The 13202-nt window shown below is 40.0% G+C and overlaps 3 protein-coding genes across 4 annotated transcripts; 2 read left to right on the plus strand and 1 right to left on the minus strand.

Moving 5' to 3' along the window:
- The first annotated feature begins 4595 nt into the window (after window positions 1-4595).
- LOC111600775 lies at window positions 4596-5275 on the plus strand. The gene is made up of 4 exons (XM_023317055.2): window positions 4596-4664; window positions 4727-4814; window positions 4911-5047; window positions 5099-5275. The coding sequence occupies exons 1-4, from the start codon at window positions 4596-4598 to the stop codon at window positions 5273-5275; spliced, it is 471 nt and encodes a 156-aa protein (XP_023172823.2).
- A 1245-nt stretch (window positions 5276-6520) lies between these two features.
- On the minus strand, window positions 6521-8861 carry LOC111600649 (stress-activated map kinase-interacting protein 1). The gene has a single exon (XM_023316869.2). The coding sequence runs from the start codon at window positions 8732-8734 to the stop codon at window positions 6914-6916; it is 1821 nt and encodes a 606-aa protein (XP_023172637.1). The 5' UTR covers window positions 8735-8861; the 3' UTR covers window positions 6521-6913.
- A 722-nt stretch (window positions 8862-9583) lies between these two features.
- LOC111600675 (zinc finger protein 239) lies at window positions 9584-10939 on the plus strand. Of its 2 annotated transcripts, XM_023316926.2 has the most exons (4): window positions 9606-9668; window positions 9729-9839; window positions 9910-10469; window positions 10530-10939. In XM_023316926.2, the coding sequence occupies exons 2-4, from the start codon at window positions 9771-9773 to the stop codon at window positions 10735-10737; spliced, it is 837 nt and encodes a 278-aa protein (XP_023172694.1). In that variant the 5' UTR covers window positions 9606-9668; window positions 9729-9770; the 3' UTR covers window positions 10738-10939. The 2 variants fall into 2 exon arrangements, with proteins under 2 accessions (XP_023172693.1, XP_023172694.1); XM_023316925.2 differs by having other exon boundaries at window positions 9584-9839.
- The last annotated feature ends 2263 nt before the right edge of the window (window positions 10940-13202 follow it).

Raw genomic sequence — 13202 nt, forward strand, 5'->3', positions numbered from 1 at the left:
ATTGGGTCTAAAAGGCACTTTTAGCTGCATTGTGTTGGCCATGTTTGTTTGTTTGTTGTTGTTCACGCATTTATTTGCTTTTATGAAACGTTTATTTACTTTTTTGCACACACATTGAGCTGTGGTTGTTGTTGTTGCCCACACTCTTTGGAGCTGCTGTGGCCCAGGGTCGTCCAGGCTGTCGATCTGCTTATGATCAGCAGTTGAAGCATTATAATTATTACTTATGGCTGTTATTGTTGTTAATGTGTGTTGTTGTTGCAGCTGCTTTACACTCTAATTTGTTTGTTGTATTTGAGTTTGTCCTTCTGTTGACATTTTGCACGCGTTTTACTTTATTTCGGCAATTGTTCGCCTGAGCCTACGCAAAAGCGTAGCGAATCAAAGCAAAGCAAATCGAATCGCATTGACTACATTGAGGTAGGTGGCAGCTGTAGCTCTTTTAATACAATATAATTTAAAAGTAATTTAAACGCAAGCTCTGTGCATTTAGGAAAGACCCAGTGATGATTAAGAAAGCTAACGCAAATGTAAACAACGAATTGTTGTAAGCCACAAAAAAAAGGCAATAAAAAATGTGTAAAGGACATCGAACTGCCGAAAAGTATTTGATTGCACAGCTTCGTGTGTAAACCAGTTTTTTTTATGCATAAGTTTGTTGTCTTCAAAATAAAATATAAATATAATATATTTATAAAAATAATTGACAGACTGCATGACTGAGAGCTTACTGAAGAACAGGTAAAGATGTGTAGAAGCCCACGTGGATGTTAATAAGATAAAGAGCGCTTGCATATGAAATTTTGAGCTAAGCTGCAAGCTTATAGTTGAGGTAGATGTATGTAACTATAAATTAAATTATACATAAATATATTATATAAATTAATAAATATTGCAATAAATTAATAAATTGCATATAATATTATATATAATTATAATTCAATTTCAACAGCCCAAACTTAACTTGTAAACCTCGCTTTTTAGCCAACTCGTTATTTCTTTAACAAATATTTTATAAATTAAAATTATTTTCTGTTTTATTATTGCGCCTTGTTAAGTGAAAATATGCAATTTTTACATTATGTATACAAAAATCTGTGGTTTATTAAGTACAATTGCCAAAATTCCTAAACATGTTTCAATTTCTAGTAAATTCCAATTCTGAATGAAAATTAGTTCAGCAGCCTTGCTTATGCATATATTATTAAGGCAGCAGCTCAGTTTTGATAAGCTGATTCTTTATTATGTATTCCAGCTATGCGCCGCATAAGCCTTTGTATTTTTGTCATATAACTAACTTACATAATTTATGGTTAGAGTATCACTCACTTAACATACGTTGTCTATGCCGTAATATGTGAATCACCTCATTGGATTGCATGACAGTTGTTGCCGACGCGTCGAGAGACAATGGCTAGGCCCAAAAGCCACAAAGAAAACATGGAATTAAATAATATAAATAATGATAATGATAATGTAATGTATTATATATATCTATATATATATAATAAACGAAAAATTACGCTATTCACCTCAAGTTCAATGTTAAAGGCGGTGAAACGTGGAAGCGCAGTTGTTGCTATTGTTATGAAAGCTGCGCTTAAAATTAACGTTAACAAATTTGAAAAGGGTAAGTCCCTTTAGATTATGCGATTTATGATGGTTAAATTAATGTGTAGTCGTTGCGAATTGAAAGCTAGCCTGGCTAAAAAGAAAAGAAAAACTGGGTCAACAGGCACTTGGCAGTGGTTACATAAGCCAGAACCTTCTGGACCGGTTCAGTGGAGAGGACACCAGCCAAGGGCAATGCAACCTTGATGGCCCGATAGGCCTACCTTTTGTCTGGCCGCAAGTTGCAATCACCACCTGCATTAAGCCAAGCGACTAAGCTGCCAACTGTGAACCGGTTGCCCCCAACAAGTTGCAAGTGCCACAACGGACGGCAACGAGCCCAAGTTTCGGCACTTCATTAATGAAGCTCAGACAAGCCACAGCCTTGACAGACCCCAAAAAGAAAAAAGACTACAAAATTTATTGCATTGTAATCAGAAAGCGCGCACTGGCCGGGCCAGGAAGCCGCAGATTGATCCGAGTGCGTGGAACAGGTTGTCCGGCTCCCTCTTTGGGTTAACTGACTGCAGTTGACCTCCACAATTGGCGTTACATATTTCTCTCTGTTTTTTTTTTCGCATATTTTAGTTTATTTACCGAACGCACGCTTTTTAATTAAAAACTTCGCTGTTCAATTATGTTGAAAAATTGCAAGTGCAACGCCTCGCTCTTCCTCTCCCTTTCCCTCTCTCGCTCTCTTTTGCGTTCTGCGACAGAATTGGGTTACATGTGTCAAGCGGGCAGCCCCATAAAACACGCTTTGGGCCTATGTAGAACTGGGCCCGGCCAACTTCAAAATTGTTGTGCAATTAAAATCACATTTTGAGCCCGCAAACGTTTTTGTGAATGGCTTCACACAGAGACGACTGAACGACTGCGAACTCGATGTTTGGTGCGTGCCGCACTGTCCGGGCGGGCGGGTGTGTGTGCATGTGTGTGTGTGAGTGTGGGTTGGTCGTGGTATGTGCAAAATGTTATGGCCATAACGAAAGACATGGCAATAATGTAAAGCACATTTCAAGCACTTTAAACTCTTAACATTTATGGGCTGACAGTTGTTATTTTTTTTTGCTTTTGAATAAAACTGTTACCGAATTGCGTAATCGCACAATGCGGCTGCCAGCCAGTGCTGCCACACACCGTGGTGCGTGCGTAAAGAAAAGTGCTGCCAATTTGAAATATTTGAGTAGCTTTACTTGAATTTCAATTTATAAATAAATTGTGAACAATTTCTGTGCTCCCGCACTCTGTGGAGTGTATTTGTATTATTAAAGTTTTTTAAGTTGAATCTGTAATATTCTAAGAAAAACTGTTTCTGTGCTGCCACACACAGTTGCTTGCAGTAAAAAGTGCTGCCCATTTTCGAATGCGCTTAAAGCACTTCAAGAAATAAATAAACATTTAATTTATAATCACTTACTCAGTTATGCCTAGCAATGCTTGAGTACAGTTAGCCAGCTCTAATTGCTTTGTTAAAGTCAGAATTTATTTATGCATTAATTAAATTCAATTCGCATTAAACAATTGTTAAATTGCTCAATTAAGCTATTTATATTCGAAATGCCAGCGAAGTTTCCTAGCGAAATAAACATAAACAATTTCTAAGCAACGGCAATTGTTGGCAGACAATAAATAAATGACAAAAGGACAAGTTCAATGTTAGTTAAAAACGCATAATTAAATTAAAGCTTCATAAACTTAATAGGTTTGCTTAAGATAAGCTTTATTATAATCATATATATAGGCATCGCCTTTAGATTTGCATTGTCCGTTTCTATTGCGTGACACATGCGACATGCCACATGCATAGGCTAAGCAACTGTTGTTGCTGCTGTTGTTGCATCGTGATTAATCTGCATATGCATAGAAGCAGCCCGTGCGGCCTTCTAAAAATCGCGACATTAAATTATGCGCCTAGGCCTATTATTTTATGCAATTGATAAATTGACAAAACGGACCGGCGTAACATGCCGCTCACTTTTTCATACAATGCAACATTGTTGTTGTTGCAGCTACTACTACTGCTGCTGTTGCTGCTGCTGCTGCTGCTGCTGTTTTCAGTGAAAATCCGCTCACAATGCGTGCCAAGTTTGTCAGCCAACACGCTCTCAACTTTCATACGTGAACTTTTCATTGTTGTTGTTGTTGTTTTTAATATTAGTATTGCTGTTGTTGCTGCTGTTTGTCTGTCTGTCATTCATTTTCAATGTCAAGGTTGCAATTGTGTGCATTTGTAATTAAAATGTTTATAATGTATTTATTGACTTTCAATTAGCTGTAGAAGCAAAGCATCCTTGTAGACAAAATATACAGAGAAACATAGTATAGGTGTGAATGTCTCTGTTCTTTAGTTGATAAAAGAACAAGTGAAATTTCATTAGCAAAAAAACTAAAATAAAATAAAATACAAAAATGAAAAAGAAAAAATTAAACTAAAATATATTGAAGGCAATTTGTCGACGTTGTCAAGTTGCACTTGCCAATAATAAATTCTATTCGCAATAAGTTTTTTGCAGATATATGCATGCATACACACGTAAACATATATATATATATATATATAAAACATTGAACCCGCGTTGCAATTTGACAAATTGCAAGCAATATTCAAATTGGGACTTTGTGTCGTATTTTTTCGTTTCGTTTTTTTTTCACTTTTTATTTTGGAGGTGGAGTTGCAGCCGTCAAGGCTACGTGTGATACGCATAAATCATGGGCATGGACAAGTCATATATAAACATGTATATATATGTATATTTATATCATATATAGTGCACCTTAATCATTTGCACAAATCACTTAAAGAGACACTGACAAAGCCTCATTATGTTTATAAAATTTGTTTATAACTCGCATCATTGAGTGGCTATTTAAGCGTTACTAACTATTTTTTCTATTGATAATTTTAATCATATTTTAATTCAGAGGCTTTCACTTAAACAACAGTTGAAAATGTTCAAGCTTCAGTTAGTTCTGCAATGAAGATGAATCGCATTTGCTGTTACCTATGTCTACTCCTCCTGGGAGTTGGCTTACCCGTAGAAGCAGCTCGAGTAAGTCTATTCGGCAATCTATTGCTACAACTACTACAACTAGCTTCTCTTCAACTCCATAGCGCTCGCGTTATTCGTTTGAGTGGCATAGGTTCGAGTGCGTCAATAACTGGTCAATTGTCAAGAACTGGAGCTGCGTTATCGTCGGAAGTAACTATCTTAACACAGACTTACAACTTCTTGAACCTTTGCCTGAGATCTGGATCAAGTTTAGGTTAATTGTCTTAAGACCTTCCCAAAAATCAGATATGGTTCTCTTCGACTCAACTGTGGATATCTGCAAACTGATGAGCGGCGGCAATGTGGGTAACAAAGTCGTGACCTTTGTCTTTCAAAGCATGCTTAAGGATACCAATTTGGCCAAACAGTGTCCCATTAGCAAGGTATGTACACATATCATCCAAATGGGCCATCTACTCATGTCTCCTTTATAGGGCTTGTTGTACTTCCACAACATGATTGACTTGGACCACTTTCCGGCTTTTATGCCAGAGATGGATTTTACAGCTTATATGAAATTCTTTAGGCCCAATTTAACAGAAAACACTGAAGTCTTCTTAAACGGCAGTCTCATCGAAGTTAATCGACAACGTCAAAAGCTTTGGCATTGAATATATAGGTAAACATATGTGGAAACTTTGACAAATACAACCAAAAATTTTGATTTTTTATATCAATCATTGCTGATTCATTTGTTGAACTTGTTAATGCCTGACTTTATATAGTCACGCCTGTTAGAAGCAGCAGCATCATCATCATCATCATCATCATTGGCTGACCTCAAATGTCAAATTCTGTTGCCAGTGAAATCGCAATTGTGAGCTTTTGTTTTGTTTTGTTTAACAACCTTGGCCTTACATAGAATCGAAACAAAAACAAGCGTTTCATGACTTAACGTTAAATGCATATACAGATGTATGTATATTAATATATATATATATATATATATATATATATATATATATATATATATCTTCTTGCTCTATTCACGTAGATCTATCATAATTCTAACGGCAGTTTGTAAAAACAGCTGTTAATAAGCTTCACAGCTGCCGTCCCTAGACGCCGCCCATTCACGAAGTTAGCGGCTGACATTGCAATACTATAAATAAAACACAAATCTAACGACAAAACAAACTTTGTAAATACAATAGCAATAATGAAAAATAAATGTATAGCCGTTAGTACGGCCCGACCCCGTCTGGGGGACTGTTAGATTAATTGCACATTGATTACAGACAATTGCAATGTCAACGAGCCGCGTTAAACGGAAATACAAAACGCTAATCGCGCACAAAACGCCAGAAAAACGCTTGAAAGTCGCGCGCTCGCGTCAGACGCCTACAATTGAGGCAGCTAATACGGAAGTAGCTCAAGTTCGAGCGTTTGTATGCTAGCGCAAACGGTAAGGAAAGAGAGAGAGAGAAAGAGAAAGAGCGAGAGAACGCACAATTGATGACCCAGAAGAACTTAGGCATGAAGAAAGCTGTCGCTAACAATCACCCTTAAGCAAAAGTTTCTCACTGCAGTTTTCATGCTGACAGCATATACTCTGATTCAGCTGGGTCTGGTCTAATTCAGCCAAAGGCGAAGGTGAAACAGAATCAGTCACTCAGTCAATTTGTTAGTTGTTGTTGCTGCTATAGCTAATAGTCCAGCTGAACTTAATGCACTTTGCAAAGGCGTCTGTATAGGAAATCAGTATTATGTGAGCTGCTCACTGCTGTTTTCATGATTCGTAGCATGCTCTTTGAATTGACTGGGTAAGTCAATTGCAGTTATAGGCGAAGGCATTAGTATCAGTGTACGCGTTGTTGTTGTTGCTAATATTACACAATTTACAGTAATAGAGTGGAAGCTGATAGCACAGTGTTTGTCTTTCAGCATAATTGTGAACTTTGATGCTATTTATTTTTCATTTTGCACTTCGGATTGGTTTTTAGTTACTTAAGTGTTTCAATAAATACTTATAGGCTATGCGAAACGTGTGTACCACACGCCTCTTTAGGTTAGCAACTAAAATACAACATCATCGGGTGTTTGGAGGGAGCTAGGCAGAAGGATTGGAGATAGGAAAGTGAGAGGAGATAGGAGAGTGAGAGGGGATGAGGCGGGGGGAGCTGTTTGATTAGCCGGCGACAGACAAAAGTAGTTTGACCTCAAGAGTTACGTCTACTGCACGCTAGGCGGCACAACAGGCAACTCGATGCGAGGCGACACAGCTTGGCCAGCAATATAGGAACAAAATACTACAACTTGAGCTGGCGCTTGGCCAGCTGTTTCTCCTGTTTCCGTTCGCGCTGCTGTAGGAACTCGCGTCGTATATCGCTAGCACGCATCTCCAGTATGCAATTCAGCTTGTTGCGTATCTGCTCGGCCGTATGTACATCCGTAACGAAGTCATAGTGCTTGAAACGAATGTTGGATATGGTGGTGAAGAAGCCAAAACCTGAACTGGAGTACATCCACGGGTAACGCGGACTGGCAGGTGAATGGACAAAGCTCGAATTCGCATTGCCCGCGATCAACGTCGTAATGCTTGTCGTGCTGGGTGCCGAAGTGCAGCTAGTGGGCAGGCTGCTGGAAGAGTTGGATTTTAGCCAAATGCGCAGCAGCGCCTTTAGCTGCCGCTGCTCCACGATCTCGCAATGCGCCACCAGCTCTATGGGCGTCGACAGTGGCTTCCGTTGCGTCCAGAATTTGGTGTTCTTGTGCTGATCGATCTCGATGCGTTCCCCAGACACGGCCAGCGTAACGTCACACTTGAAGAAGCGCTTGTCGATGATGCTGACTCGATAGGTACGATGCATGGGTGCTTCCAGCATATCATTATGATTAAGCAGGCGCTGCTCATACTCCTTAATATGATCTAGCGGGCTGTCTCCTCCGCCGGCATCCGGCACATCGCCGTTTAAATTGAAATTTTGCAGCGCATTCAGTGCAGCATCCGCCATCGCCGCTTTATCCTCCTCGGATGTCATGGACTTTGTGCCCAGCTGATTGTGATAGTCAATGCGGGTGACCGGCGCCAAAGGTCGTCGCTCGGCCAATGTCAAATGCGAGAAACCAAACTTGGAGCACGGCTCACGATTGTCCAGTGGTGGAAAATCATCCATATCATCATTGTCTTCCGTCATATATAATGCATAGTGCTGCACAGATTGCAGCTGCACTGCATCTGGATACTGTAGGGTAGTCTTGTAGCAAACCAAGCCAATGACCTCTATGATCTTCGCCGTGGATAGTACACAGATTTTGAGCGGATAATTGCGCTCCGGCTCGGGCAGCATATTTACATAAACATTGATTCTCTTCGTGGGCATGCCCACCTGGGCGGTTCCATCAAAGCGCGCATACTCAATGAAACGATTTTGCGTCTGCTTCGGACTTCTAGCCATTTGCTCCGATAGCATACTTTTGACACCGCCATCGGAAAGATCATCGTCGCTGGCTAATTCCGTTCGATTAATTGCTGTTGCTCTTACTGCCGCTGCGGCTGATGTGGAGGGCTTATCAATAGGTTGTTCTATAAGCACTTTCCGTTTGAAGAAATCTTTACGATCCGGCGGTAACACTTCCTCATTGTAGTTAATGCTTTTAATACGCGCTGCTTTGCGCTTGGCTATGTCCAGTTTTTCGAGCTTCTGCGCTGTATTGGAGCGAAATCGATGGGCGCCCACTTCGGGATACATTTGTATGTCAAACGAATGCGTCGACATATCCAGATCCTCATCATCGCTCAGATCGAGTCCGGGATAGCACACGAAATCAACTTCGTGCAGCGGCGGATCCGCTATTCGCGGTGGCATCATATGCTGCAGTGGCCCAGTTCGTTGCATAGGCGTGGCAGTGTCTGGAGTTTTGGGAATTTGCGATTTACGCTGCTGCGCGGCTCGATGGCTGCGTCTATAAGCTTCCATAGCTGTGTTGGCAGTTTGAAATTTCCATAAATAACGCTTGGGCATATCGTCGCTGAGCATTACAGTCTCGCATATGCCCGTATCATCTGTGGAGATGAATGAGTTGCGTATGTGCGAGAGCAGCCAATGCTGGTTGGAATACGTGGCCATTGCACAAGGAAACACGTCTCTTACTACACAAAACAATACAAAATTCTTAGTTATCTCAGCATTTGTGGCTGCCAGGAGTTGTGTTCCTCTTAATTATTCTTCTTCTTTAGTTTTTGTTCCAAACCAACATTAATTACAATCTGTGGCCACCCCAAAAATGTAGCATTGCTACCACTGTTATTAACAGGGAAAACCCAGTTTGCTGGAAACTTGGCATATTTACATATTTTGATTTGAAAATATTATTTGATAAATGCAGTTTATTAAGAAATTGATATAATTTGGTTTCTATGTCAAATACTTGTTGGTTATTTCATTAAAATTACGAGAAAATTACATATCAAGCACCAAATAACACCCTACATCCTCTAACTAACAGAGCTATATGAGTCTAACAGAACAGCTGATCGGATCTGCTGCATCCCTCACAATATTTTTGGCAAGCATGTTACACTGCGAAGGTTGCGTTACATACGATCCATCGTACAACTGTAGACATTTTATAATTATTGATCAAATATACGATTTGATTTTATTATTATTTATTAACTTTTGAGTTTACATCAATTAAATTTTTTTTTAAATTTCCGAATTCAAATTTTATATGTATATGGGCTGTTATTACTATGACGATAGTCTGATGTTCGTGTTGATTATCCTCTTGACTATAAGTTATATTTATTTCTATGTAGATATATACACATTATATGTATTTATTAAACTAAAAAAGAAACTTATTTATACATAAAATCGTAATATTTGCTTTTATTGTACAATATGTCGATGTATCGGATTAAGTATCGATACTAATTCGATGTCATTCAATATGTACCATACCGATAGCACAATATATTGATATATAACTCACATCACTTCTACCATATGACTTTTCTACAAGACGCGAAAAAATTACTTATAAATTAGGAGATTCAAAGTAAGTTTTAGTACACTAGAACTCTATATGGATCTGTTATTTCCAATAAGTGCGATTCAGGACATAAAACCGCATCGGATCGATGTTGTAGCAGCGCCCAAAATGGCGGGCATCCCGGTGGAATTCGATGAGACAGTAGTCAATCAGTTTAGCTGCAAACGTTGCGACCGCGTAAGTGGCACTATCATACAGTAAACTTTGATATTATTTAAAATGTATATTCCTTGTGGCCCATCCGCAGACGTTTAAAAGTAAACGCGATCAAACGCTTCATCGCCAGGAGGTGCACAATCATAACAAAACTACCTACGAATGCAAACTGTGCGCCAAAAATTTCTGCAACAGCGGCAATCTGGATCGCCACATGAAGGTCCACAACGATGTGCGACCCTTTGTGTGTAACATATGCTCGAAGGCATTCGCACAGGCGGTCAATCTGCAGCGACACTATGCCGTACACAGCGGCGAGCGTCCATATCAGTGCACCTTCTGCAACAAATCCTTTACCCAGCAAAGCAATATGAAACGCCACAAAATGACACACACGGGCGAGAAGCCGTTTCGATGCCAGCGCTGTGGCCGCTACTTCTCGCAATTGGTAAACCTCAAAAAGCATAAGCTGGGCCATTTGAATGCCAAGCCGTATCAGTGCAACTATTGTGAGAAGGGCTTTACACAGCTCTCCAATTTTAAGCGTCATCTGCAATCACACATCAAGGAGGGCGTCGATGTCGATGTGCCTGGTGCAATACAACAGGCAACAGCTCTAGCACGGGAGCGTCTGGAGGCCGAGCAGAAACCGTAAGAGAAGAAAGTGATCTTTGAGTAGCCCAATCTAATCTAGTCCTCTTGCCTTTGCAGAAGTTTCTTTGAGTGCATGATATGTCGTGCCATTTTCGAAACATTTGGCGACTATGAGAAGCATGAGGGCAAGTGCCATGAAGATCATGAACGCTCCCAGCTAGAGGTTAATCAAATGTCGCATATGCATACGGATGACTATTTGCCGATGAAGTTTTCGGTGCCCGATCTGGATACGCACGAGATAATTATTGAGACTACACATTAATGCTAAACACCTACACTTTCACACACCCACACACTCACACAACATGAAACACAGACACACGTAATTATACATCCAATCAAGTGAGTGCAACCACATATATATATATAAATATATATATATGATAAATGCGACTGCTACGTTAATGAATATGCAGGCCAACATATTTCTTCTTCTTATAAATAAATGCAAGACATAAAAAATGGAAAAAAAAATGTTGCTTATAGCTTTAATTTAAATATTTTGCAATATCCAATTGCAATTGAAAGCAGTAAAACAAGAAACGTAACAAAAACCATGTGTGCAACTTTATTGACCCTAAAGATTAAGGACTTTAACTGCATGTTTATTGTGCGATTTTTATGGCTATATGATTTTCAGCATTTGATTTTGTCACGTGTCACGAGTAAAAGACTTCACCTTGGCTATAAAATTGAGCAAATGTTTATATAGTCGTATACTTCGATCCATTTGATTTTAATGCTACTACTAAATTAGCAAATTAAAAGAACTTAGTTCATAAGAAAAACATATATTAATGTTTACTGTATTGTATAAAGAATTCAATATTGATATGCTGCTTTTCAGTTTGTCCTTGAGTAAATCTAAAAACTAATTAAGAAAACGTACGTGTTTACGCAGGTTTCTTTATCAAATTGCAATCTTTATTGCTGAAGGATATCATTTGCCGTCTCGTTAATGTTGCTATGCGTTTTTTCTGCACCAACCTCAGGATAGGGTACGTAAATCAGACTAGTATGCCGTCACTTGCTTGGTTACCCTGTCGCCTCTGTGTGTGTTTGGTGTCTATAATATATCATGTACGCTCCCAGCCGATTGTTCATCTCTTTTTGCTGCTGTCGTCGTCGCCTGTGCGTCGTGTGTGCGTTCAATTGGCATTCAGTTGCTTAAATAGCCGCCTTAATGTCCGTCCAGACAAATGGGCAACATTAATTATATCAGAGCGTGACATTCGCTATAAATTTATTTATGAAACTGTTTGCTTGTCCAGTTGTCCGCAAAGAATTACGTTGCGTTCAAATGTCTCGACTTCGGTTTCAGTTTCACAGCTTAACAGTTTCACGGATTCACTTGCGTACAATTCTTTCAGGTTTTAAAATTCATTTCATTCAAAATCAATATGAATATCTCATGCAGCAATAATTTTCGCCCCTCGCCAGCAGGTGGCGCTGGGCGCTTTATCCACAACAAATATTTGTGCAAGCATATTGTGTGGCAAATGAGTGGAGTGGGTGACATGGCTCAGCCCAATGCCCGGCGCAGCATGATGCCTATACGCGTAATCAAAGTGAAATGCACAAACAGTTAGAGCAAGCTGCAGTGCGCCACGCGCTGACGTCATTGTTAATGCGTTGATGAGTTTTTGCGTGGCGCGCTTAATTAACGCTGCAGACCCAGCAACACAAAACAAAATGGCGGCGCACCAAAGCATTTTTAAAGCAGCGCCGGATAGAAGGCAACCGTTTTTTTAAATACTTCTGAACAAACTTGAGCGTGCGTTGGCAGACGCTTGTGGGCGTTAACAAAATATTGAAGAGCAGTTTTTCATAAATTGTTAGTTGATGAAATATTTTAAAGAAATATTTATATATATATTGGAACTGGTAGCCTTTAAAAAGATATATTTACCGCCAAACACCTATAAATTGAAGATACCTTTGATTATTCACAGCACAGGTGTTGACTGCACGCTCGCATTCAAGCCGCACACTTTCATTTCCCTGTTCAATTCAACTTTAGTTTGTAGTTCCGCTGTCACACACATAACCCAGTGCAGTTCATTCAATTAAAATCAGCTTGGAACCGCTGCGGTTTCAGTTAGCTGGTTTCTAGTTTAATTCCCCAACTTGGATGTGGCAAATTTGATACAGATTTTATACGCTGACATTAACGCTTATGTGTGCGGCCAATAGCCACGCCCTCGAACACTCACGCTCACGCTCGCTGTTTAAATTGATTTGGCCAAATGTTCTGTCATCATCATTATCGGCTCGACTGGAAAAGTGGCAATGTCATTTTGGAAAACTGGCAGTGGCAGTGGCACGCAACACGCAGACACTGAAATGGGACCCACAGAAGACAGACAGCACGAGGGCGGAAGGCAGGTCTGCGGCTGGGAACGTTGAAGCAGCTGTGGTTACTATCATCGTTTAGGTGTTAGTGGTTGCACATTATGGCTAACTTGTGTAGCTGCCAACAGCAGTTGGCCACATGTGCCTCAGAGTCAACTGGCTGAAGGAATCAAATGCAGTTGCTGCTGCTGCTGTTGCAGTTGCAGTTGCAGTTGCATTTGTCTTTCCGATTCTCGCTTTAATTTGCCATTAGAGCCACGCCAAATTGGCTTAGCCGCAACGTAATTGAGTTTTATGTTGCTCGTTGGCGTAAGCGAGCACAGAACTGAACAGAATTCGCATCGATAATTACGCATACGCACCATAGTCCGCCCA

The sequence above is a fragment of the Drosophila hydei genome, unplaced genomic scaffold (genome assembly GCF_003285905.1).
Source record: "Drosophila hydei strain 15085-1641.00,03,60 unplaced genomic scaffold, DhydRS2 tig00008122-arrow-pilon, whole genome shotgun sequence".
Lineage (NCBI taxonomy): Eukaryota > Metazoa > Arthropoda > Insecta > Diptera > Drosophilidae > Drosophila > Drosophila hydei.